General features: G+C 49.8%; 1 protein-coding gene across 1 annotated transcript in view; it reads left to right on the top strand.

The window, feature by feature from the left end:
- Positions 1-26,959, top strand: part of HELLS (helicase, lymphoid specific) — a 56,827-nt gene that overhangs the window by 8,858 nt on the left and 21,010 nt on the right. The window contains exons 10-19 of the mRNA XM_060240987.1: positions 1,223-1,366; positions 11,367-11,563; positions 12,120-12,216; positions 12,776-12,937; positions 14,453-14,598; positions 15,058-15,196; positions 17,241-17,324; positions 17,404-17,523; positions 19,435-19,551; positions 20,552-20,711. Of these exons, the coding sequence (XP_060096970.1) occupies positions 1,223-1,366; positions 11,367-11,563; positions 12,120-12,216; positions 12,776-12,937; positions 14,453-14,598; positions 15,058-15,196; positions 17,241-17,324; positions 17,404-17,523; positions 19,435-19,551; positions 20,552-20,711 (1,366 nt within the window). The remainder of the gene's footprint in view (positions 1-1,222; positions 1,367-11,366; positions 11,564-12,119; positions 12,217-12,775; positions 12,938-14,452; positions 14,599-15,057; positions 15,197-17,240; positions 17,325-17,403; positions 17,524-19,434; positions 19,552-20,551; positions 20,712-26,959) is intronic.

Raw genomic sequence — 26,959 nt, forward strand, 5'->3', positions numbered from 1 at the left:
TGTTTTTTCTTTAAAAAGTAGTACAGAAATGTTGGTTGCTGTGCTCATCAGGGAAGACTTGAAAAATAGATTCCCACTGGTTTGCATCGGTTGAGTTCTTATTGAATGACTGGCTGGATACGGGCCCAGCAGCACCGTAGAGACGAACAAGGCGTTTTGGGGTCAAATCTGGCAAAGGGAGCTTTGACTCTCCAAAGCAGGGGTGGCCAAACTTGCTTAATCACATAGAATAAGCATTAAATGTTTGAGACCCTCAAGACATGAACTGTAGATGTTTGAGAGCTCCACGGAAGGAAAGCAAATAGATGGGGAGAAGGCGAGGTGGAAGGAAAGCAACTTTAACTTTTAAATGCATTCTCCAAGCCACCACTGACTGGCTTGGCGAAGTGATTTAAAGAGACCAATGCCTTCTCCATGCCAGCTGACGGGGCAGTGGGGTCTTCAAGCACCACACAGCATGTGTGAAAGAGCCACATGTGGCTCCCAAGCCACGGTTTGGCCACCCCTGTTCCAAAGCATATGCCTGGATAATCTCATTAGTGCTACTGGGCTCAAATGTAAATGCTGCAGGTTATTTATAATTTATCATATGGCATACAGTAATATAAAATACAAAACTAAGTTGATACAAGAACACAGACTGATTGGGCAGTCCCCTAAATACTAATATCTAAATTTTCAGTCCACTCAGTCACAACTGGGGGGAATGCAGAGAGCTCCGTTACATCTCCCTGGAAAGCACAATGCTCAGATTCCTGTGGCAGATGGAAGATAGTTTGGGGGGCTGCACCACAATTGCATTCAGGTCCTGGTATTTTGCCCCATTGAAACAACCGGTCTGCACAGCTGCCAAAGCCTGTTCATATTCTGTTAGCCATCTTCAGTACTCTCACGTGGCAAGTAAAATCCTGCAGGCCTCTCGGTGTTTATCAGGTTATGGATATTGGTTGGAACTGATTGCATCCATGTTTGCAGCCATTCATTCCCTCGATTGAAATGTGATTGCAGGATATCCAGAGAAATAACCTGTCTCCTTAGACATGAAAAAGTTTCCACAGCCCCACAACATGTCTGGTGCCAGTGCAGCAATCGCATCTTGCTTTGTCTAAAACATCGGTGCGCTCTCCAGTTTGCCAATCAGCCGGAATACTTAATTGCTAACGTAGGACTCTGTCTCAGTGTCCTGTGCTATACTGCAAATCAATGTGTTCATTTTTTCAAGGTCCCCATAATGCTGTATCACGGCACCCAGCAAGAGCGACGTGCGAGGCTTCATAAGATCCGAAAGAGGCATGGGTCTCTGAATGTCCATCCTGTGGTCATCACTTCTTTTGAAATAGCCATGAGAGACAGGCATTCTCTTCAGGTGTGTAAGAAATTGTGGTTTAATCAATATAGCCCAGCAGGATCCCTAATATGATCCCAAATACATATGCATGTTAAAACCTTTTGCTTTGCGGGCAGGTGTCATGCATGAATGTGCTCTTAACGCTGTGTTAATTGTTGCTTTGGGTACGTGTCAGAACTGGAAGAACTTCAGTCGAGGCCCAAGACTTTGTTACAAAAGTATAGGTGTTTATTGAGAACTACAGAGCTGAAGGTACAGGATAACACTGATGCCAAGGACTAGCATTAGTTACATTTTATGCGGTTGTAGCAACAATAATAAAACGATCTTTCACACGGCTAGAGACAACTGCCCGTTTCTCAGGGTCTGTTATCAGGAGGGAGGATGGAGTCCTGCTGAGAAGGCCTGGTCGGCCTGGCTTCAAAGAGCACCTGCAGATGTTGACCAGGGGTTATCTGCCATCCTCCAGTGATCACAGTTTGTTTGAAATGCAGAGGAATTTGTGTTAGTGGCTTGAAGCCGGGCACAGTGTGTTAGTATCGGGTTACAGCATTGAGTCAGTCTGGCTAATGGCACATAGGAAAGTTACAAGTTCTGACATACTGCCCCCCCTAAGCTCTTCGCCTTGGGCTTGTGCGGGTACAGTAGGTGGAATTTTTTAAGCAGTTGTGGAGCTGACACATCACTGGCTTTGACCCACTCATCACAGCTCGGGGGAAAGTACTTCCATCGAATCAGGTAATACAGCACCCCCCGCTTGACCCTGGAGTCTAGGATTTCCTGCACCTAATGGTGGCTCTGGCCCTTCACTCGAGTAGGAGGTGGCTCTGGAGGGCGAGGGTGCCAGGATGTAGCTCCAGGATCTTTGCGAAGAAGGCTGCAATGAAAAACAGGGTGGATCTTACTTAGCAGTTTGGGCAGTTCTAGTTCCACAGTTACACTGTTGATCACCCTCTTTATCTTGAATGGGCCCAAGTACTTGTAGGCCAGTTTGCGGCAAGCCTGAGGAAGGGGGAGGTTCTTCGTTGACAGGAACACCTTTTCCCCTTCCTTGAACTCCCACTGGGGGGAGTGTTTTTTATCGAAATGCCGCTTGTATTCCTCTTTGGCCTCATTCAGGTTTTCCTGAATCACCTTCCACCCCTGGCATACTCCCTCCCACCATTGCTGACAGGAAGTTGGTTCGGGGGCCCCCGCTGGTAGTTGGAGGTGCGGGAAGGGCTTCCCCTCATACCCATTCACAATTTGGAATGGAGAGGTTTTGGTGGAGCTGTGCAGGCTGTTGTTATACCCATATTCGGCAAAGGCCAACAGTTCCACCCAATTCGACTGCTGGTAATTGATGTAACACCGTAGGTACTGCTCTAAAAGCCCGTTCACTCTCTCCGTCTGCCTGTCCGTCTGTGGGTGGTAGGCGGAGCTAAGCCCCTGTTCTATGCCGGCAATTTTGCAAAACTCCCGCCAGAAGTTGGCAACGAACTGTGGCCTGCAGTCACTAATGACCTTATCGGGGAATGAGTGGAGGCGGACCACGTGATTGAAAAATAGCTGGGCCAGCTTCTTGGCAGTGGGCAATTTCTTGCAGGGGATGAAATGGGCTTGCTTAGAGAATGTGTCCACCACCACTAGGATCACTGTTTTCCCCTGGGAGGGAGGTAACTCGACTATAAAGTCCATTGAGACCACCGCCCAGGGCCTGCTTGCGGTAGGAAGGGGGACTAGGTGGCCGGGCGGTTTCCCCCCCCTTCGCTTTGCCATGATGCATGTCGGGCAAGAGCTTACAAACTCCGACACGTCTCTTTTTAGCTGTGGCCACCAGAATTGCCTATTGAGCAGATTCAGTGTTTTTATGTAGCCGAAGTGCCCCGTCAGGCGGCTGGAGTGGCATTGCGTTAGAATGTCCCCCCGTAAGCTCTTTGGCACATAGATTTTCCCGTTGTAGTACCAGAGCCCCCCTTTTCCTTTCTCAATGCCTTCGGGCCGCTCCCCTCCCTCCGCTTCCGTCTCGGCCACGAAGCGTTCCCTCTCCTTCGACTCCGGGGACCCCGTTTGCTTCCCCGACCGGGTGGTGACTCCCCCCGCCACTGCAGAGGGGGGAATGAGGGAGTCTATTACTTCCTCCCTTTGGCTGTCATGTTGGGGCATGTGCGAGAGCGCGTCGGCCAAGAAGTTCTTGGTGCCGGGGATGTGTTTTAGCACAAAGTCAAACTTGGCGAAGAACCCCGCCCACCGTATTTGTTTCGCGGTCAGCTTGCGGCGGCCGGTTAGTGCATCCAGATTTTTGTGATCAGTCCAGATCTCGAACGGGACTCGGGCTTCCTCTAACCATGACCGCCATGTCTTTAGGGCAAACGTGACTGCGAATGCCTCTTTATCCCACACTGACCAGTTTCTTTGCTCGTTTGAAAATTTATGGGAGATATACGCACATGGCCGGAGCCCCCCCTCATCGTCTTTTTGCATCAATATGGCCCCCACCGCGACGTCGGAGGCGTCGCATTGCACCACGAAAGGTTTTAGCTCGTTGGGGTGGGCTAGGACCGGTTCACTTGTGAATAGTCTTTTCAATTCGTCAAAGGCGCGCTGGCAATCGGGCAACCAGGCCAGGCGCGCTCCAGGTTTTTTCACCTCCTCCCCCTTCCCTTTTGTCTTGAGGAGCTAGGTAAGGGGTACCATGACCTGGGCGAACCCTTTGATGAACCCGCAATAAAAATTTGCGAACCCGAGGAAAGATTGTAGCTGCCATCGGGTTCGAGGCGGTTCCCAATCTAAAACCGCTTGAATTTTTGCGGGGTCCATCGCTAGCCCTTCCCCCGACACTCTGAAACCCAGGTAGTCTAGTTCCGACTTGTGGAACTCGCATTTGGTCAGTTTAGCGTACAATTTGTTTTGGTATTAAGGTGGTTAACACTTTTCTCACCAACGGTACATGCGACTTGAGGTCTTTTGAGTAAATAATGTCATCAAGGTAAACCACCACCCCCTTGTACAAATATTCTCTTAACACTTAATTGATAAAGTTCATGAATACCCCCAGCGCCCCCTGCAACCCGAAGGGCATCACTAAGTACTCGAATTGTCCCATCGGCGTGTTGAACGCCGTTTTCCATTCGTCTCCCTCTTTGATCCGCACGCGGAAGTACGCATCGCGGAGGTCGAGCTTGGTGAACACCTTGCCTTCTGCCACTGTGCTCAACAGGTCTTTTATCAACGGGATTGAGTAGGCGTTGGACATGGAAATCCCGTTTATCCCACGAAAATCTGTGCAAAGTCTCAAACTGCCATCCTTTTTCTTTCGGAATAACATGGGGGCCGCGTGGGGGGCCGTGGCTGGCTGGATGAACCCCCGCTTTAAGTTCTTGTCTATGAATTTTTTCAGTTCCGCTTTCTCCGCCCAGCCCATCGAGTAGAGCTTAGCTTTCGGCAGTTCCTGCCCCGGTATTAGCTCAATGGCGCAGTCAGCGGGGCGGTGCGGCGGTAATTCATCTGCCTCCTGCTCGCTAAAGTCCCTCTTCAGATCCCGGTATTCCTTCGGGATCGACTTCACCTCCTCTATGGTCAGACACAGTCTCTCATTCTGAGGTGGCGCTTTGGGCCCCCACTCTGTCCGCCAGTGGTGATGCTCGCCCCGCCAGTCTGGGAACCGCACGATCTATTCCTCCCACCGTATGTCAGGTTGGTGCCTCGCCAGCCACCCTGCCCCCACCACTACATCGAAGGAGGAGGACGGGGCTATTACAAATGTTTCTATCCCCCAGTGGTCCTCGGTCCCTACCGGCACGGCCTGGGTCTCTTGAGTGCACGGCTCCCCTCTCATCACTGACCCATCCATCTGCTCGAACTGGATGGGGTGAGGCAGGGGGGATCGGGCCAGCCCCAGGGCCTCTACTAGGCGCGGGGTGATGATATCCCTGGTGCACCCGGAGTCTATTAAGGCTCGGGCGTGCATGAAGCGTTTTAAGCTGGGGTTTAGTAAAGTCACTGCCATAAATAAAAGTTCCCCGGTAACTCTCACCGTCATTGGTGCCGGCGTTTCCCGGACCTGCTTTGCGGCACCGATTAAAGCAGGTCGTTGTCGTTTTCCGCCAACTCGGGCTCCCACGACTCCTCGCTCGACTCCGCAATGGTGGTAATTTCCTCGTCAATTGCCATGGATGCAGCGACGACGCCCCGACTGGGCTCCTTGGCGCGCCCTCCCCCCTTCTTCGGGGTGCCCGCGAAAGGCTTGGGCGACGGGGGGACTGGCGCCGGCTTCACCGGGCAGTTGGCGGCGATGTGCCCCAGGTCTCCGCACCTGAAGCACTTCCTGCCGGCCCCGACCGGCGTGGAGGTCGCTGGTGGCCTCTTCCCCTCTGGTTTGGCTGCGGAGGGGGTTGGCTTCCCCCCTTTCTTCCCCAGTTGTTGCTGGCGGCGCATCCCGACGTGCTGCAGGTTCGTCTCTACTTCTCCCGCCAGCTGGATCCAGCCCACTAGGGTGTCGGGTCTCCCTTGGTGGTAGCATCTGTCGAGGATATTCGCGTTCAGGCCATTCTTGAACGCCGAGTATTTCATCAACTCGCTCCAGCCCCTCACCACCGCGCAGTGGGTCATGAATTCGGTGGCGTATTCGGGGGTGGTGCGGTTCCCCTGTTCGATTCTCTGGAGGGCTTCGATCGCTTTTTCCTCCCTCAGGGGTCCCCGTACTGCCGTAGCATCGCCTGGAGGAAGTCGGCCACCGTGGCCAGTTCGGGCTTCCGCCCGGTGTACAGTCCCACATACCATTTTCTCGCGGCACCCTTGAGTTTGGAAGCGATGTGGTCTACGCGGCTCGCTTCTGTAGGGTAGCTCGCTCCCCAGTGCGTGAAAAAGTTGTTGCACTGGATGGTGAAATACTCCACCTCGTCCCCGTCGAACGTGATCTTTAGCTCGCAGGTCCCCCTGCCGTCGCCCCCTCTGGGTGCCGCAGGCGGTGCTGGTGGTGGCCCCGCCGGGGCCGGCGGAGGCGGAGCGGTGGGGCCTGGCGCCGGGGCGATCAGAACTGCCGGGGCGACCGGAGCCGGTGGTGCCGCTGGGACCGGTGGGGCGGGTAGCGGGGGCCAGGCGGGGCCTCCTCCTCCCCCGTCTACTGGGGCGGCCAGGGCCGCCGGCGGGGGGTTCGGCCCGTGCGACCGGTAGGGCTCCCTGCAGGGCTCGGATCTGGTCCCGGATCGCGCCCAGCTGTTGTTGCATCTCCTCCGCCATCTGCACGCGCGACTGGTGGACCTGGTCGTGGATATCTCTCACCCAGTCGAACAGCTCGTTGCGGAGCGCTCTGGTCTGGTCCCCGCTCCCGGGGATCGTTCCCTCTTCTCGGTCAAGGTCCCATTCGTCTCCCCCCGCTCCGGTCGCGAGCACCCGGTATCTCTCATCCGCCGCATCCATGAGGGCGATGGATTTCCGCGGGCTCCAACTCCGCGAGGGGAAGGCGTCCGTGGAGAAGTGCGCCGGGTCTTTGACTTTGCGTCTCACCGCGGTCACCCCAGGCTCTAGTGGCCTCTCCTCCGGTGGTGCGCTGGGCTCTCCGTTGTCTGGAGCCTTTGCTGCCATCCAGCCAGGTTGCCAGTTCGGATAAGTCCCAGTGTAAAGGTCATCAGTGTTATAATGTCAGAACTGGAAGAACTTCAATCGAGGCCCAAGACTTTGTTACAAAAGTATAGGCGTTTATTGAGAACTACAGAGCTGAAGGTACAGGATAACACTGATGCCAAGGACTAGCATTAGTTACATTTTATGCGGTCGTAGCAACAATAATAAAACGATCTTTCACACGGCTAGAGACAACTGCCCGTTTCTCAGGGTCTGTTATCAGGAGGGAGGATGGAGTCCTGCTGAGAAGGCCTGGTCGGCCTGGCTTCAAAGAGCACCTGCAGATGTTGACCAGGGGTTATCTGCCATCCTCCAGTGATCACAGTTTGTTTGAAATGCAGAGGAATTTGTGTTAGTGGCTTGAAGCCGGGCACAGTGTGTTAGTATCGGGTTACAGCATTGAGTCAGTCTGGCTAATGGCACATAGGAAAGTTACAAGTTCTGACAGTACGTACATTTCAGTAATGCTTTCAGTTTATCAGTGCTTATGGTAAAGAGTGTTTACATTTGTCCAGGTGCCTAGCGAGGCCTGCAGGCCCCAGGAAAGCCTGCTTAGGAGTTACTGGGGAAAGCCTACATCTCCCAGAATCCCTTCTGTTCCTCTGATTGGGTAGCGAGGGGTTTGGAAGGAAACAGGCCCAGCGAGGGGTGTGGCCTGGGAAGAGAATATAAAGGCCAAGCTCAGGAAGTGGGGGTTCTTTCCCTGGGAGGCTTAGCTGGAGGTAGGCTGTTGCCTGGAGAGCCGGAAGCAAGGGAGAGGCCCTTACTCAAGGCGGGGGGGGGGGGAGGTAAGTGTAGTATTAGAGTAGGGACTGTAGAGATAGACACGTTAGGGCTTTTGTTTATTTTCCCTTCACCCTTTTACTGGTTAATGCACCTTGTTAATTTGTATTGCACTGGAATAAAGCTTTTTGTTGTTGTTTACTCTGCCTGGTCCATTATTTGGCCTAGCTAAGGGAGGCCTGAAGGACTTGGGAAGGAACTCTGAGCCTTCCCTTCTCAGGGGGAACCCTTAACCCAGAAAGGTGGCAGCAATTTGGTAAGACCCCCCCCCCCCCCCTGAGTCATGACACCAGGTCTTTTTTAGAGAAAATGAAAAAAAATTCAGCACCTAAACATTTTTGAAGTGGCGAAATTATATAAAATTTAGGTCCTTTCAAATTGGTCTATGGGGCAACCTCTGTCTGAAGATTTATCCCTGCTGCCCTGACCTGGGTGTGGCCCAGGCTAGCACACCCGAAGCAGGATCAGCCCTGGTCAGTATTTGGATGGGAGACCACTCAGGAAGCCCAGGGTCGCCACACGCAGGCAGGCACAGGCAAACCACCTCTGAACATCTCTTACCTTGAAGACCCCACAGATGTCTATGAGTCAGCTGTGAACTGATGGCGCTCTCGCTCATAAAATCTCTCCTACTGGAACGTGTCATTCACTTGCTTTTTACTGTTCAGGTGGTGATTGTCGCAAACTGTTGTGTGCTTTGGTTATCCTTATCTTCCGCGCCCCCACATCAGTCATCGTTATTTGTTTCACATCTTGCATAGTTGCATTTCAGTGAGACTGGTGTGGGCTGCTGTGGCATTGTTTTCCTTTTCATCATGCCAGCAGGAGGCTGTATAATGTGCCTTTCCTAACCAGCCTCTAATCTCCTCTGTCCCAGCAGTTGTCCAGAAACTTCAGCTGGCATTGCTTGGTTGGGGTCTGTCTGTCTCTCTCTCTATATATAAACACACACACACCCCGTCCAAGTCATTCAAAAGCAGGCGACTTTCATCTGTTAATTAGATGCTTAACTGAAGTTGTGACTCTATTTTTGGATTTGCTGTGCAGGGGTGTATGTGTTACCTGCTCCCTTCAAAGAAACTTTTAAGGGTATGATGACACTCATTTGTGACACACAACACTGCTTTGTGGAAGCGTGGCGTATTTGTGTGTACAGGAGTTGTGGGTTGACATAGTGGTGGGGGTTGCAGCATTGGGGGGGGGGATATGTGGAATGATTGTTGCTACCTAGCTTTCAAATGCAGAGCACCCCCCTCAGAATTGCAAGGTTGTCCTCATATATTTTGCTTAGGTTATGTTCTTTCTCTGTCTAAATTACTGTCAGAAAAACTCCCATCAGCTTGCAGTGTGGACTTCTTTGGCAGTTCCTGGGTTCTCTCCTTATGAAAGACCAAGCATGTCAGCTTGGGCTGACTACGGCTGTGAAGGCGGGCGGAGGGGGGAATGGGGGGAAATAACAGTTTTACCAGAGACACTTTTTCAGTTTTTCTGTTGGGAAATTTGGGGGAGTATTTTCAAAAATCCTATGAAGTTCCTGCTCTTTTTGAGCAAAGCTTGAGTTCAGTGGCATCTTTAGGACCAACAGTTTTATTCAAGGTATAAGCTCTTGTGAAAAATAATTTCCTCAGCCATTATATAGAGAAAGCGAGAGTTTAGACAAACAAAACTGGAAATTACCAGTCAATACATATAGGTAAAGGATGAACAGTAATTATCATGCAGCATAATAAAGATGATTAACAGATTCAAGAATCAAACAGGAACAATAAGCTTAGTTTATAGGGTAGCCATTTGTTTGGGTTCAATTCCGGGTTCAAAACAGTGAAGGAAATGTCAAAATTGGAGGTGGGTATATCAGTTATTGTAAGTAATTACTTGAGATTCTGCCACCCATCTCCTCTCAAACATAGAGGTGACTTTACAGCATCTTCTTCTTTGAAGTGGGGCAACTGGCTTTGTAGATTTTTCAGTTTATCCTGTAGAATAATTGGGAGATTTTATAGAACACTTTTTAAAAAACCTACATTGTAGACATATAAAGCAAAGACTTTTTTGGTTTGTGTGTGTTGCCAACAGTTTATGTGCTATAATATGTTTAATGATGATAAAGTGTTTCCAGTGTTATAATGTTTAGTTTAATACCGAAATAATCTGGTAGTCCTACTATTGTGGCTCTGACAGTTTGCATCCAAATAATACACTTCTGTTTACTAAATTTATTTTTGATTTTATTTCCCTCTATCTCTCAGATGGCAGAATTAAAGATATATGTGCTATGGTAGCATACTATGCAATGGTTTGCAACTTCTTCTCAGATACTAGGAATACTTATTATTTTTTTGTGTAGAAAATGAAGTTATTTATACTTTTACATTCCAGTGTGGTGTAGAGATTAAGAGTGATGGACTCTAATCTGGAGAACCGGGTTTGATTCCCCACTTCTCCACACAAAGCCAGCTAAGTGACCTTGGGCCAGTCTCCGTTTTCTCAGAGCTCTGTTAGCCCCACTGACCTCACAGGGTGCCTGTTGTGGGGAGAAGAAGGGAAGGAAGGTGATCATAGGTTGCTTTGATACTTGTTCAGGTAGTAGAAAGGCTGAGTATAAAAACCAAGTCTTCTTCAAATGGTACATTTTTATGTTAACTAAGTTATAAATGATAAATGATCTTTTAGATCAGTCAAATACAATTTAGGTTTTGCAGGAAAGAGGATTGCAAATATTCCAGTTTTCCCCAAGCTCTATCCCCCCTCCCCAACTTCAGAATTGCAGGAAATTTTACATTTCTGAGTTCTTGCGGTCCAAAGAGTCCCGGAGAACGTTGGGATGATTTTGTCTAGTCCAGTATCCTGTTTGTCAAAATGACTATCAGCTGGGCTTTTGAGGCAGTAGTTGTTCTTCTGTTGACTTCCACCACCTGGCATTCCATGTTGTCCTGCCTCTGAAAATGGAGATTCTGTTTAGCCACAGTTACTAATGGTCAGGGGTAGAATTCTAGCAAGAGCTCCTTTGCATATTAGGCCACATACCCCTGATGTAGCCAATCCTCCAATAGCTTACAAGACTCTTTTTTGTAAGCTCCAGGAGGATTGGCTACATCAGGGATGTGTGGCCTAATATGCAAAGGAGCTCCTGCTAGAATTCCACCCCTGCTAATGGTTATGATGAATCTTCTATGAATTTGTCAAATCTGTATTTAAAGCCAAGTAAAATAGTGATAGTTAACTATATCTTGTTGGCAGAGAATCCCATATGTTAATTACATGTGGTTTGAATAAGTAGTTTGTCTTTTTACCTTCCTGGCATAGGTTCAAGATATTAGGCTTTAAGGAAGAATACATCTCTTGAGATTTCCTATGGGAATCACTGGCGTCTGAAAACGAAACCATCTCATTTATGACACTTTAAAAACTTTTCTCCAGAGAAAGAACTGCAGGCCTTTTCTGGTCCATCTGGTTTAGTCATTCAAATCCAGGCAGCAGATTCCCCACCTTCTCTTCATACTTTCAGAAATGTGCTCAGCTCACTTCTTTGTGAAGTACAATAATCATCACAAAACATGGGAACAAAAAGAAGCATGCTTTTGTTTGTGCTTTGACCCCCTTAAAATAACCCGAAGCTTCTTTTCTCCAGAACTTCTACTGGAAGTACTTGATAGTGGACGAAGGGCACAGGATTAAGAATATGAACTGTCGTCTCATCAAGGAATTAAAACAGTTTAGGACAGACAATAAGCTGCTGTTAACTGGCACTCCCTTGCAGAACAATTTGTCTGAGCTTTGGTCCCTGCTGAACTTCCTGCTGCCAGATGTCTTTGATGACTTGAGAAGGCAAGTGTTGTATTGGGTGGGGTCTCTACACAAACTGCTACTGGAGTCCCCGATGCTGTGTCTGTGGGAGCCCTGGGGCCTCCCCAAACCATTCCTGGTAGAGCTGGTGGGCCGGATGGGACTTTTGCCCAGGAAGGTTTCTGACTGGCCAGCAGAGAATCAATTTGCTATGCAGGTTTTTTTAACATGAAGCTGTGGCAGCAGCCATTTTGTGACTGTGTCTGCCGTTGTGTATCAGAATTCGAACAGGGCCTGCAGGCAGAAAACGGCTGGGGACTCCAGGCCAGTCTTGCAGTCTTATTCATGCAGCCTGGACTCGCTAAACTGCCTTTTCACCAAGCAAGACCACCCAGTCAGTTTTTGACCATGACTGCATTGCATGTACCTAGATGTTTTGTGTCATATGCAGTCTCTTCAGGGTCTTGACTTGCAAAAGCAAATGTGAGTCAAATAGTCTGGAGAACTCTTCTTACCGTAGCAGAATGTATTAAAATGTGGGAAATGATTACATCTTAGCCGTTTTTCTTAAAAATCTATCCCTTTGTTTTCCTCCTAGCTTTGAGTCCTGGTTTGACATTAGTAGTATTTCTGAAACTGCTGAAGATATTGTTGCTAAAGAAAGAGAGCAGAACATCTTGCACATGTTGCACCAGGTATCAGTTGTCATAGATTAGATGAAAATACATTCATGGTTTTGTTGTTGTTGTCTGGAATTCTTCTTTTTTTCTGTTTACAGTAGAACAAAGTTTGAGAGCACTGGGACCTAGAAAACCCTCATAGTTTAATTCTGGGTGTCAGCTTCCATGTGCACACATACAAAAGCCTATACCTTGAATAAAACTGTTGGTCTTAGAGTTGCCCCTGGACTCAAACTTTGTTCTGTTACTTTAAACCAACATGGCAACCCACCTGAATCTGTATTTACAATAGAGTGCGCTTAAAATGAGTGTGCCCGCCCTTGCGTATCTACACACAGTATGCATCCCTGTGCATTTCGATCTACAGCGTCCCTCTTAATATTTGTGCATAGGTATGTGAAAAGTGTATTTGCTGAATAATTGAGCCAGTAATAAAAATACGAAGCGTTTCTGTTGAGCGGGTTCTGTGTCCAGACTCAGAGCTGGCGCATCCGCCCCATCCCCCTCCTGCTGCAGAAGCTCGCTGGGTGACATTGACTCAGTTGGGTGCAATATTTTAATCTTTAAATTCTAGATTTTGACCCCTTTCTTACTGAGAAGACTGAAATCAGATGTTGCTTTAGAGGTTCCTCCCAAGCGTGAAGTTGTCGTCTACGCACCTCTTGTAAAGAAGCAGGAAACTTTTTACACTGCTATTGTCAACAAGACAATTCGGAAGCTGCTGGAGGATGACCAGGTATTTGCTGTGGTGCTCTTCTGCACAGTGTCTGAGAAGCTGTAAAGCATAAGCAGTGCAGTTGCCAACTCCAGGAGATTTGCAGGGTGGAGACTGGGGAGGGGAGGGACTTCAGTGGGGTGTAATACCGTAGTGTCCCCCTGCCAAAGCGACTGTTTGCTCCAGGTAAGCTAACCTCTTGAGAGCCAGTTTGGTGTAGTACCTAAGTGCATGGACTCTTATCTGGGAGAACCAAGTTTGATTCCCCACTCCTCCACCTGCTGATGTGATTTTGGATCAGTCACGAGTTCTCTCAAGGCTGATCTGCTCAAGAGCACTTCTGGGAGAGCTCTCTCAGCTCTACCACCGCACAGGGTGTCTATTGTGGGGAGGGAAAGGAGATTGTAAACCGCTCTGAAACTCCTTTGGTTAGTGAAGGCGGGGTTATAAATCCAATCTCCTCTGCTCTGTTGCCTGGGATTAGTTGTAATCCCAGGAGATCTCCAGCCACCACCTGAAGGTTGCAAATTAGAAACAACCCACAGGACCACAATTACTAATATTTCATGCACTATAATTCCAAATTTATAGGTGAAAAGCAATACACACATACATTAGATTATGGAACGCTCTCAAAAATGTCTCAGTGCACTAAAAGTTCACAATACAAAGCAGAGTCCCATTGTCAAAGGAGGCCGACTTCATATCCTTCCAGCAAGGTACAGGCCACAATCCTTTTTCCAGTAATTTCAAGCACCATCCAAATGAAAGACAACTTCAAATCCTTCCTCCTTCAATTTATATAAATCCTTTATATAGTACATTTACATCAAAGTCTTTTCTCTTTCTGAACAGGCAACTGCTCAGAAACGGTTCAAGGCACGTTGTTGAAGTCCTGAAGCTGTTGTGAATATAGATTCTTGCCACTGGAGGTTGGACATTTGCTTGTGATCATCCTGTAGTCCAATTTTATGTGCCTCTTTCAAACCAAGCCCCTCTATCAAGCATGATCCATTTATTAGGCACATTTAATGTATTCTTTCTGGTGGATGGTGCAGAGTTTTGTGGCACTGGCCATGCACCAGATGACTAAATCCAGGCACTGTGTCTGACAGGTGGGAAATTTTGTTCCTAGTCCAATTTGGACCAGCAGCCTCTATAGAAGTCAAGGGCTTAATCCTGTTTACATGTGCAATATGCGCGTGAAGCTGCCTTATCCTGAGTCAGATCATTGGTTCCATCAAAGCCAGTATTATCTACTCAGACTGACGGCAGTTCTCTGGGGTCTCAGGCAGAGAAAGGTCTTTCACATCAACTATTACTTGATCCTTGGGATTGAAGCTGGGACCTTCTGCATGTCGAGCAGATGCTGTACCACTGAGCCATGCCCCTGGCCGGCCTTTATGGAAGCTAGCGGAAACCCAGTGGTCAGTTGCACTCGCCTTCTTGAAGAACAATGCACCCTGTTAATGGTTGCTTTCTTCCCACTGGCACCTGGGAAATGGCAGTCATGACAGCTACTTTTCTTTCCTCCAGGAGCCAGTGGTTGAATTGAACTCTGCAGGCAGACCAAAACGTCGAAGTCGGAAGCTGATTAACTATCGTGAGCCTGGTGAAAACGATTTCCCTGATGAACTGGAAGTACTGATCAGCAAAAGGCAAGAGGAAGTTGAAAAGGAGAGGTGCTTATCCTAAATCTGGCTTCATTCATTTACGGAGTGTCTGGTTTCATTTAGGATTTACTAAGATCTTAGAGACAGACAGTTTTTATAAAACATAATTTTGTACAAATGAGACAACAGTTGAAGTAAGAGTGTCTTGAAGAGTTGTGCTCACTGACTCCTCTAGAAGTCCCTGTAATTAAGAGCAAGGATAACACACGCACAAAGCTGTCTTATACTGAATGGCACCACTGGTCCATCAAGGTCAGGCATGTCTGCTCAGACAGGCAGAGGCTCTCCAAGAGACTCAGAGAACAACGAGGGCTTTTGCATCACCTGTTGCCTGATCTTTTTTTAACCTGGAGGTTCAGAGGTTGCTGAGCAGATACTCTTTAACGTTGAGCCATGCCCCCTCCCTGATTTTGATCTGTGTTTGAGTCATACTCATGGTGTCATGTTTACAAACTTGCCTTTTGCAAGGCCTGTGATAGAAGTGAACGTGCCTTCGGACTCAGAAATCAACCTGAAGCTGCAGAACATTATGATGGTGTTAAGGAAGTGCTGCAACCATCCATACCTCATTGAATATCCTTTGGACCCTGCCACCCAGCAGTTTAAGGTAATGGGTTACTGTTAATTGGAAGGGTGTGTGTTCTCATTCTCTCTGAAGCGCATAATTTGCAGAGAACGCCTGTAGACCTGTGTGGGTGTCTCTTCTTGCAGCCAAGAACACTGTAGTGTTTGGTATGCATTTATCCTTAAAACATCTGTGCTCATTAAAGATATATTCACAAAGGAATCTCCATGTTCAAAGGCACTAAACCTCTGAATCTCAGAGCCAGGAGGCAACGTTGGCCCTCCAGAGGAACTTGTTGGCCACTGTGAGACAGATGGTGGGCTGTATGGTCCACTGGTCTGATCCAGCAGAGCTGTTCTTATGAAGGCTGGCCTCTGTGCCCATATGTTGGCCCTCCAGAGGAACTCTTTGGCTACGGTACAAAACAGGATTCTGGACTGGTTGGATTACTGAAGCCAGCAGTGTAGAGCCAGTTTGGTTTGGTGGTTAAGAGCAGCAGACTCTAATCTGGGAGAACTGGGTTTGATTCTCCACTCCTCCTCCACATGCAGCCAGCAGGGTGACTTTGGTCCTGTCACAGTTTCTCTCAGAGCACTCTCACTTCCACCTGCATCACAGGATGTCTTGTGTGGAGAGGAAAGGGTGAATGTGACTGCTCTGAGACGCTGAGTGAAGGGCGGGGTATAAATTGATCTCTTCTTCATAAGTAAGGAGGAAGGGGATTGAATCACCAAGATTTCTCCCTTTAGCCAGCTCCCCTCCATAACAGCTTGAACTGGACCATTGAGCCTTCTCCTCGGCTGGCCTCCTTCCTTTTTTTATAGTGTATGCTCCATGTTGCCCAGACCCTTTAAAAGTCCTCCCCACTCCCATGAGAACTCTGGTGTGTGCAAGATGTTGGGTCAGCCGGAGAGACTCCAAGGCTTTAAGCCCCCCTCCCTCGATCCATGGCAGAGACTTCCTTTCCCTAAGCCTGTGTTATGCTGTCCAAAAGCTGCTCTCTTAAAGCTTTAACCTGCCAAAACTTGGTTCTCCTAAAGACACACAAAGGCATAATTTACTAAGACAGTAAATGAGCAACTTTTGAAGTTGGCAGCTCCTTTACTGTTTTCTGGAGTTAGGCACAATTGCCTTTTGTTGGGTTGTGTGTGTGTGCAAAATGTGCATCACATCCCAAGGTGTAGTAAGGAAGTCAAGCTAGAATGGACCAGAAGTTGGAATGCTGCACTGCTGTTGTAAGACACGGCCATCAGGAAGTCCAGGAAATTTGAGGTTTGAGCCATCAAGCTCTTCTTTCAGAAAAGGGTTTTTCCACCTTTCTGATCCTGTGCAGTGTCCCCCTTTGCCCCAAAGATGTTTCTGAATGCCTGCAGTCACCCTCTGAAGCACCATTAGGTGCATTGTGGGCAGTTGCAGAAACTGTGGGTACTTGTGCATTGTGTGTGAGTGGAATGCACCCTGGAATCCAGCTGCTAAGGCAGGGGTCCCCAGCTCTTTTGAGTTTGTGGGCACCTTTGGAGTTTTGACCCAGCATGGCAGCTGGATGAGGTGGAGAAACATAGACACTTGGAGAATGCTCAAGTTCAGGGGAGAAGGGATGCAATTTAAAAATATTTGCTGGCGAGAAGTAGTGAAAGAGAATAAAAACAGCATTGTGTTGGCAGCTGCCAGTGAAACATTTGTAGGTATTTGTGAGTTTCCTGCATTGTGCAGGGGGTTGGACTAGATGACCCTGGAGGTCCCTTCCAACTCTATGGTTCTATGATTAATCTGCATAACCAAGCAGTAGCCCTCTGAGGAAAGTGCCTTAGCTGGTCCCATCCGCTTTCTGCTATCAAGTTGGTGACCCCTGCCCCAGAATGCAAATTCCATTTAATGAATGTGACATTAAATTACAGATTTGAGTCCAGGAGCATCTTAGAGACCAAGAAGATTTTCAAGGTTGATGCTTTTGAGATCGAAAGCTATCATAACCTCCCACATCTCGCTGGTCTTTAAAGTGCTGCTGGACTTGAATCCAGCTCTTCCACCGCAGACCAGACCATCTGCCCTAAAATGGATCTAATTTGTTTTTTCTGACATCAAGGTTGATGAGGATCTAGTGAAGAATTCAGGCAAGTTCTTGCTCTTGGATCGCATGCTGCCAGAACTCAAGAAGCGGGCCCACAAGGTATTGCTCATTGGTTGTGACAGAACACACTAAAAATGCCCTTAAGTGAAAGGTATAATTTGTCATCTTTTTTCTGTAGGTGCTGGTATTCTCACAGATGACCAAAATGCTGGACATCTTGATGGACTACTGCTATCTGAGGGACTACCAGTTCAGCCGCCTGGATGGGACCATGTCCTATGCAGAAAGGGAGGAAAATGTAGGTGACTCCTTCCCTTGAAAGGCCTTGGCCGCTGCACTTGGCAGTTCTGACACTCCTTCACACACTGCAGCAAATAATTTGTCAGCCATGCAGAAAAGCAAGAAGCCTGACTGGGAGATGCACAGGAGGGGGGTTGGTGGTGGAAAAGGCCAGCAAGTCACAGCTGACTCATGGGAACCTGTAGTGGTCTGCCATGACTTGCCTCCTCTCATCCAAATACTAGCAGGGCAGGGCTTCTGAGATCTGACAAGATCGGGTTATCCAGGTCAGGGCAGGGGACTTGGTGACAGGGTGTGCTGAAAGATCTGCATAGGCTTCTAGACTCCATTCAGAGAGCTCCATGGCGTGGGGCAGAGCACCTGAAGGACCACTTCCTTCCATCCTGCCAGTTAAGATTTGCTTCCCAGTTCTTGCTCTCTATTCCCCCTGGCTTCAGAGGAGAGGCAAGCAATGGCTTTTCCAGTGGTGGCACCTCTCTAGTGGTACTTCCTTCCCCTTAAGGTTTGCCTGGAGTGCCTACACTACTCTTTAGCCAGGCTAAAACATTTTTTCCCAAAAAACTTAAATGATTATTTGCTCTTTCAGCTTTGTTTTACAGTTTGCCTTTAACCTTATGTGTTTAATACTCTTTTGAAGCTGCTCCGTGATTTCAGTTTTTATGCTGTGGCTGAATCTCTGCTTTTAACAGTTAACATGTATGGTTTATGTTTAAATTTGTAAACTGCTTTGGGCAGCTTCTCTGGAGAGGCAGCATAGAAATTTTCCAAGCAAGTATGTGAGAGTTGGTATAGCTGCAGTGAGTGGATTTTGCTGTGCCTAGACTGGAGTAACTCTTTGTAGGGCATGATCTGGAAAGCATTTGGTTCTGAGTAGCACTGCGCTGCTAGATGGTGTGTGAAGAGGTGAGCGTGGTGAAGTTAAGCCCAAGAGTTTCCTGACAAACTGAGCCTGTGAAAGTAGCTGAGGTTGCAGTGGAGACCTCAAAACTCTGTAGTTATTTGATTTTGCCAAATGAAATTCAGTTTTGGCAGAATTCTGATATAGTGACAAGGGGAAAGAGGGCACAGCAAATCTTCTACTCTTTCCTGAGTTCTGAAAGTTCCCAGGCTTAGGCTGAAGGTGCTCTTGCAGCATAGGGAACCCCTCCCCCCCAGTCAAAATACAGAAGATAGAAGGCTGTGGATAAAAATTAGTCAGGGTATTGCAGTAGAAAGCAAGCGCTAAGTGTTAGTCCCAAAATGATGCAGGTAGAGCTTCCATGTAGCAGCCCATAGCCAGGGTAGCCTGATCACATCAGAACCTAAGCAGGATCAGCCGCGGCCAATAGTTGGATAGGAGATCAAAGACTAGGCTTGCCATGCAGAGGAAGACAAAGGCCAGCCATCGTTACTCATCTCTCTCCTTGGAAAACCCCAGGAGGTGGAACTTCGTGGGGTTGCCATGATTAGGTTTTGACTTAACTGCACTCTTACCTTACCTTAAAACTGCCATGCGCTTTTGCAGCTGTAGTGAGGAAGGAAGCTGAGAACAAAGAATAGCATGCCCCTCTGCCTTCTGGGAGCCAGTGTGGCGTGGTGGTTAGTGTCAGACTAGGATCTGGGAGACCCAGGTTCGAATCCCCACACTGCCATGGAAGCTTGTTGGGTGACCCTGGGCCAGTGACACCTAACTTGCTGGGTTATTGTGAGGATAAAATAGAGGAGAGGATAATTATTAAGCCACATTGAGTCCTCACTGAAAAGAAAAGGCGTATAAATGAAGTAAATAAAATCAATTATATGGCTAAAAGAGACAATACATATCTGGATGTTTCAAAATACAATATAACCATGTTTCCCATTGTGTACTGTGTTTGCTTGAAGGAGATTGTCTTTTATGCCTTAAAGATGCTTGTTCGGTCTTTTGTAGATGCGTAACTTTAACACGGATCCAGAAGTTTTTCTCTTCCTGTTGAGCACACGGGCTGGAGGTCTTGGTATCAATTTGACGGCTGCCGACACAGTCATCATTTATGACAGTGACTGGGTATGTTTTGCACACCAGCAGACATAAGTTGTGAGCCCCAGCCCAGAGGGCTATGTGTTGAGTTCTTGCACACACAGGGAGCTACAAAGTCCCCTCTGTGTGGCAGTGACCCCAAGTCCATTCCTGAAACTTGTGGCAGTTTCAGCAGTATTCTTCTAGTGCCAGGCTGTGATGAGCCAGGTGCCAGAACAGAGCATTAGGACCGTGCCCCCCCCTTTTGGGACTGTTGAGGCTTGCCGAGAAATGCCTACCTGACTAAGTTCACACAGGCCCAGTTATGCCTCTTGCAGAAAGAGTGTGAGGTTCAAAAGCTGGGGTTCCTGAAACGTAAAGGTTCTGTTATTTACCCTACTCTGCCACAAAGGCAGGTTTCTGGCAACTGGCGCTGTTTTGATATTGATTATTTTAACAGTTTTGTGTGTGTGTGTTTTTAAATTTTTAATAAATTCAGTTTCACATATTATAAAAACAAACTCAAAAGAACACAACAAATCAGATAGGCAATACAATGAATAATAAAAACCTAATTCAATATATAATCAAATTTGTAAGATAACAAGATCGCATATTTTGCAGTCTTGTCATTCTTCAAGCACCTATATATTTTAACACAGCTGATACTTGTCTTTAGGTTGTTGTTTGCTCTTGGTGATAACTTGCCAGTGTGAAGGTGGGCTTATCTCTGAATAAATGTTTAATATAAATACAGCACTCAAAGGCAGATCCAGTCCTCCTGTGCATTGTGCAGTGTGGAACAGCCCTCTCAGGTTTAGAAATAGAGGGACTTGGACACAGTTGCGCTGAATCTTCTCCATAAGGCGTTGGATCTGTTGTCGGTGATGCTGGTCTTCTCGAATAGTTTGGCTGCTTTGTTGTTTCCAAAAGGAATCTTTGCAGTGAGAACTCCCATGCAGAGAATCCAGCATTACTCAAAAACTCAGCAGAAGTTTAACGTGAGGTTCAAAGGGTGACTTACCTTGCATTCCTTTCTCTGCCATAGAATCCTCAGTCTGACATTCAGGCCCAGGATCGCTGCCACAGAATCGGCCAGACAAAGCCAGTGGTTGTGTACCGTTTTGTAACCGCAAACACCATTGACCAGAAGATTGTGGAGAGAGCAGCTGCCAAAAGGAAGTTGGAGAAACTGGTCATCCACAAAAGTTAGTGAACCTATCAGCCCCGAAATGATCTCTTTGGCTTCTTGTGAGAGCCGTTGCCCTTTCAGGTGGTTCTGTGCTCTGATCAGCCCAGCTGAATCTCTGCATGACCAGGCCAGATATGCTTGCTGCATTGCCAGTGCCCATGTCCCAACATCTGCTGGGGAGGGGCTGAAGAAAGGGGAGGAAAGCGCACAGAGGTTTCCAGAGAGGGAGTAAGCCGTTGGAGCAGTGACTGTTGTCAAGTCGGCTGAATTCAATAACGAGTCTCTTGATAGAGTAACAAGTTTATTGTAATCAGAACTAGAGACCATGGCAGAGATTGAAGGACTGAAATACATATGCACTAATCCAGTATTTAAGGTATGAATCTAAAGGATTCCTACGGGGGGGGGCAATCTATGCAACACATCTTCACACTAGGATGCTACTTCTTTCGTTCCCAGGCCGAAGCCTTGACACCCCATACTCCCCACAGAGAACAAGGCTGGGAAGGCGCCACTATCTTGTTCACAGGTTAGCATTTCAAAGCAGGTTACACAACAAAGGCATTTCTAGAGAGGGGGCAGGAGAGTGAGCTAGCAGCCCCCGGTGTACACTGTAAAGTACCCAGACTCCTTTACTTCAGAACCAAACTTAATACAGATATTGAGTAACTCATAGCAGACTTGACATACTGCCCCCCCCTAGGGCCCCCCCTGCCGGGCGGCCTTGCAAGGAGGGCGATTCACATTTATGGCTCCGGAACTCGGGCCCCGAGAGGCTCCGGCACTCCCCCTTCGAGGGGAGGGTTGGTGAATCTTGCGAATGCCATTTGGACGGCCCCGGAGATCTGCGCAGTAGGCTGCAATGAAAAACAGGGTAGACTTTACCAAGGGCAGGGGGGAGGTCTAACTCTACTGTCACCGGGTTGATCACCCGCTTGATTTTGAATGGCCCTAAGAACTTAAAAGCCAATTTCCTAGACGGTTGTGCCAGAGGCAGGTTTTTTGTTGACAGAAATACGGAATCCCCCACCTTCAAGTCCCAGACTGGCACATGGCTTTTATCGTACTGTTTTTTATACGCCTCCTTAGCCAGCTTCAGGTTTTCTTGAATGGCTGGCCAACATTGGCTGGGACCTTGCCACCATTGCTCGAAACTTGAGCCCGTCAATCCCTCCCCCCCTGGCAGCATGGGGATCGGCTTTCCCTCATACCCAAACACTGTTGCAAAGGGAGATGCTTTTGTGGAACTGTGAGCGCTGTTGTTGTAAGCGTATTCAGCGAAGGGGAGGAGGTCCACCCAGTCTGACTGGCGTAGGCTCACAAAGCACCGTAGGTACTGCTCTAGCACCCCGTTCACTCTCTCAGTCTGTCCGTCCGTCTGGGGGTGATAGGCAGAGCTTAGCCCCTGTTCCATCCCTAATAATTTACAAAACTCCCGCCAGAAGGTGGCAACGAACTGAGGCCCCCTGTCACTTATGACCTTGTCAGGGATGGAGTGATGCTTGGCCACGTGGTCGAAAAATAAAGTCGCTAGCTTCTTGGCCGTGGGTAATTGGCTGCAGGGGATGAAGTGGGCTTGTTTTGAAAACGTGTCCACTACCACCAGTATGACTGTTTTCCCCCGGGAGGATGGTAGCTCGACTATGAAGTCCATGGACACTATGGCCCATGGCCGTTTTGCTGTTTCCAGAGGCTGTAGGAGTCCCGGGGGTTCCCCCCCCCTCTTTTTTGCCATCACACACACCGGGCAACCAGCTACAAAGTCCGACACATCCTTCTTTAGGGACGGCCACCAGAACTGCCGGTGCACTAAGTGCAAGGTTTTTACATAGCCGAAGTGCCCAGCTAATTTGGAGCAGTGACATAGTTGGAGAATTTCTTTCCTTAATGTTTCCGGGATGTACAGTTTCTCCCCCTTGTACCAAAGAGCGTCTTTTCTTTTCTGCAACCCCTCCGGCCGCCCACCTCCCTCCCGTTCGGCCTCTAGGGTGATTCGTTCTTTGCTTAGCCCACTCAATTCCTTTTTCCTCTGCGAGCGGGTAGTGACCATAGCCGCCACTTGTGTGGGGGGGATCAGGGAATCTACCACTTCCTCTCTCTGGCTCTCATGCTGTGGGAGCCTGGACAGGGCATCTGCTAGAAAATTGCGGGTCCCTGGGATGTGCTTCAGGGTGAAGTCGAATCTGGAAAAGAAGCCCGCCCACCTGATTTGCTTTTCACTCAATTTTCTTTTCCCTGTTAGTGCCTCTAGATTTTTGTGGTCCGTCCATATCTCAAAGGGCACCCTGGCTCCCTCCAACCAGGACCTCCAAGTTTTCAGTGCAAACATGACAGCGAAAGCCTCTTTGTCCCACACTGACCAGTTCCTCTGCTCCTCTGAGAACTTTCGCGAAATGTAAGCGCAGGGTCTCAGCTTCCCCTCCTCATCCCTCTGCATGAGAATGGCTCCTACGGCGACATCGGAGGCGTCGCATTGGACCACAAACCCCTTCCGCTCATCTGGGTGGCTTAAGACCGGCTCGCTTGTGAACAGTTGTTTAAGCCGGTCGAAAGCCGCCTGACAAGTCGGTGTCCAATTCAGCCTGGCCCCTGGTCGCTTTGCCTCCTCCCCCCTCCCCTTCGTCTTCAGGAGGTCTGTTAGGGGCAGAGCGATCTGGGCGAACCCTTCAATGAATGTCCTATAGAAATTGGAGAATCCGATGAAACTTTGGAGCTGTCTACGTGTCCTCGGGGGGGCCCACTCTAGAACTGCCTGAACTTTAGCTGGATCCATGGCCAGCCCGTCCCCAGACACCCGGAAGCCCAAATAGTCTAGTTCCGTGCGGTGGAACTCGCATTTAGACAGCTTGGCGTAGAGCTGGTGCTTCAGCAGGGTGGCCAACACTTCCCTCACTAGTTTCACATGGGATTGTTCGTCTTGCGAATAAATAATGATGTCATCAAGGTACACCACCACCCCCTTGTACAGAAATTTCCGCAATACATCATTTATGAAATTCATGAACACCCCAGGTGCCCCTTGCAATCCAAACGGCATGACTAAATATTCAAATTGCCCCATCGGGGTGTTGAACGCCGTTTTCCACTCATCCCCCTCCTTGATGCGCACTCGGAAGTACGCGTCCCGCAGGTCAAGCTTTGTGAAAATCTTCCCCCCCGCCACCGTGCTTAGCAAATCTTTGATGAGGGGGATGGGGTAGGCGTTTGACATGGAAATCGCGGTAATCCCACGAAAATCAGTGCAAAGCCTAAGACTGTGGTCCTTTTTCTTTCTAAACAACACGGGGGCCGTGTGGGGGGCCGTCGCGGGTCTGATGAACCCCCTTTTCAAGTTCAAGTCTAGGAATTTTCGCAGCTCCTTCTTCTCAGCCCACCCCATTTGGTAGAGCTTGGCCCTGGGAAGGCTTTCCCCGGGGATTAGTTCTATCGCGCAGTCTGTGCTCCTGTGGGGGGGTAGCTGGTTGGCCTCCCGCTCACTAAATACTTCCATCAGGTCGCGGTAGGCGTCCGGGACATGGTGCACCTCTTCCACCAGGACGCACGCCCTCTCCCGAGCGGCTGGCGCTCGTGGCCCCCATGCTGCCTGCCAAAGGTGCTGGTTGCAACTTGGGTCGGGAAATCTGATGGTCTGGGCTCTCCAGCGGATGAGGGGCTCGTGCTTCTCCAGCCACCCCACTCCCAGGACCACGGGGTAGCCACAGGCGGGCGCGATCACAAACGTCTCTGAGTCCCAGTGGTCCTCAATCCCCAGGGGGCACGGCTCAGTCTCTTGCGTGCAGGGTTCCCCCCCCATTACTGACTCATCCATCTGTTCAAGGTGCATGGGGTGGGGCAGTTGTAAGCGTTTCAACCCCAGAGCCTCCACCACCTTGGGGGAAATCAGCTCTCTATTACAGCCCGAGTCTATGAGGGCCCGGATCTGTAGGAACCTTTTTAGCTTTGGGTTCAACAATTTGACCACTATAAAGTACAACCTTCCCGTGGGTCTCACCGTTAGCGGTGCCTCCTCTCGGTCGACCTGCTGGTTGGCACCGTTCAAAGCAGGTCGGCGTCGTTTCCCGCCGGCTCCTCTTCCCACGCCAGCTCGGCCAGCTCCTCTGACAGACGCACCTCCTCCTCTTGTAGGTCGTCTTGCACCAGGAGCGCGCTGCTCTTCGCCGTGTCCTTAGGGCGGCCGGTGGTTTTCTTGGGGCCGGGGGTGCCCGGGCGGGTGGCTCCCTGCGGTGGGGCGGCCCCGGTGGCTGATTGGGGGCAGCCGGAGGCCAGATGGTTGGGGTCCCCACACCGGAAACAACGTCGGGGCCCCCCCGGGGCAGCCACCGCCTGCTTCTTGACTTTAGGTGGCTCAGCCTTCCCGGGGCTTGCTTTCGGCGTTCCCCTGCCGGCGGCCAGTGCTTGGCACAGCATCGCCACTCGTTTCAGGTTGGTCTCCACCTCCCCCGTCAGCTGAATCCACCCCACCAGGGTATCGGGGCGGGCTTGCGTGAGCGCTCTATCCAGGATGCTCGGGTTCAGCCCATTGGTGAAGTGCTCGATCTTCATCACCTCGTTCCAGTTCCGAGCCCGGGCGGCGTTGGCCTGGAAGTCGGCCGCGTACTCTCGGATGGATCGGGCCCCTTGCTTCATGTTCCGCAGCGCCGCCAGCGCTCGGGTTTCTTGCAGGGGGTCCTCGTACTGGGTCAGCAGGGCTTGCACGAAAGTGTTTACGAAGTGGAGGACCGGGCTGTTGGTTTCGCATAGGCTCACATACCACTTCTTCGCTGCGCCCCGTAGCTTCGACCCGAGGTAGTCCACGCGGCTCATCTCATCGGGGAATGAGTCCCCCCAGTAGTGCATGTAGCTGTTCGCCTGGATCGCGAAGTAGTTCACTTCCTCCGGGTCCCCGTCGAACGTGGCGTCCAGCTCCCGGCCTCCCCCCAGGTCTCTTTGTCTGACCGGGGCAGGAGGGGGCGCCGCTGGGGCTTGCGGGGCCGCTCCGGGTGGAGGGGCGGCGGGGCCCTGTTGAACCGGGGGTCCCCGCGGACCCGTCGGGGCTGGCTGTTGCTGGCGAGCCCCAGTCACCCCCAGCGCTCTGCCCAGCTGCGCGGTCAGGGTCTGCATCTGGTCCTTGAGGTCTCTCACCGCCCCGTCGATCTCCCTGTGGACCATCGCGCAAAACGCCTCGTACTCCTCATCGGTCTGGTCCTTGGGGCTCGCCCCTCCGTCATCCGCTCCGCACTCGGCCCCTTCGCTTCCACTCCCGGGGGCTTGCGCCCCCACGGCTCCGGCGCCTTCGCTCGCATCGCCCGGGTGGGCGGCGGCGGCCTCAGCCAGTTGGACCCGCTTGGTGTGGCGGGTCATGATCGCCTCCCGTCGGACCGGGGCTTGATCCATCAGCGTAGTGGAGGTCCTTGGCTGGTATTGCCGTGGGGTCACCACCAGCTGAAACTGTGGAGGGGAGGCCGCGGTCCTTCTGGCAGTATGGATGTGCCAGGGTGTCTCGGCCCCCTCCACTCTGGTTGGGAATCCTCCATTCTCCGGAGACTGTTCGGACATCGCCTTTTCAGTTGCCGGAAAGGTTGAACTCCAAGATAGAGGAGTCCTTCAAAATGTCAAGTCGGCTGAATTCAATAACGAGTCTCTTGATAGAGTAACAAGTTTATTGTAATCAGAACTAGAGACCATGGCAGAGATTGAAGGACTGAAATACATATGCACTAATCCAGTATTTAAGGTATGAATCTAAAGGATTCCTACGGGGGGGGGCAATCTATGCAACACATCTTCACACTAGGATGCTACTTCTTTCGTTCCCAGGCCGAAGCCTTGACACCCCATACTCCCCACAGAGAACAAGGCTGGGAAGGCGCCACTATCTTGTTCACGTTAGCATTTCAAAGCAGGTTACACAACAAAGGCCTTTCTAGTGAGGGGGCAGGAAAGTGGGCTAGCAGCCCCCGGTGTACACTGTAAAGTACCCAGACTCCTTTACTTCAGAACCAAACTTAATACAGATATTGAGTAACTCATAGCAGACTTGACAACTGTCCCCAGAGTTGCAAGATAATTGGGGGTGGGAGGCAACACAGCCAGTCCTTCTTTTGGACCCTCTGGGTTTAAGTGGTTGTGGGCTGGGCCCAGGGCAGATCCCACCCAGACCTGAACCACCTGATGCTGAGCACAGGAGATGAATTCTTCTCTGCATACTTTAAAGCTTTTGGTTACTGGCTTGTCAAGAGTCATAGGAATTTGGGTGGCTACATGTAAAGACTTCTTCCACAAAAG

Source organism: Heteronotia binoei, chromosome 6 (genome assembly GCF_032191835.1).
Source record: "Heteronotia binoei isolate CCM8104 ecotype False Entrance Well chromosome 6, APGP_CSIRO_Hbin_v1, whole genome shotgun sequence".
In the NCBI taxonomy this organism is placed as follows: domain Eukaryota; kingdom Metazoa; phylum Chordata; class Lepidosauria; order Squamata; family Gekkonidae; genus Heteronotia; species Heteronotia binoei.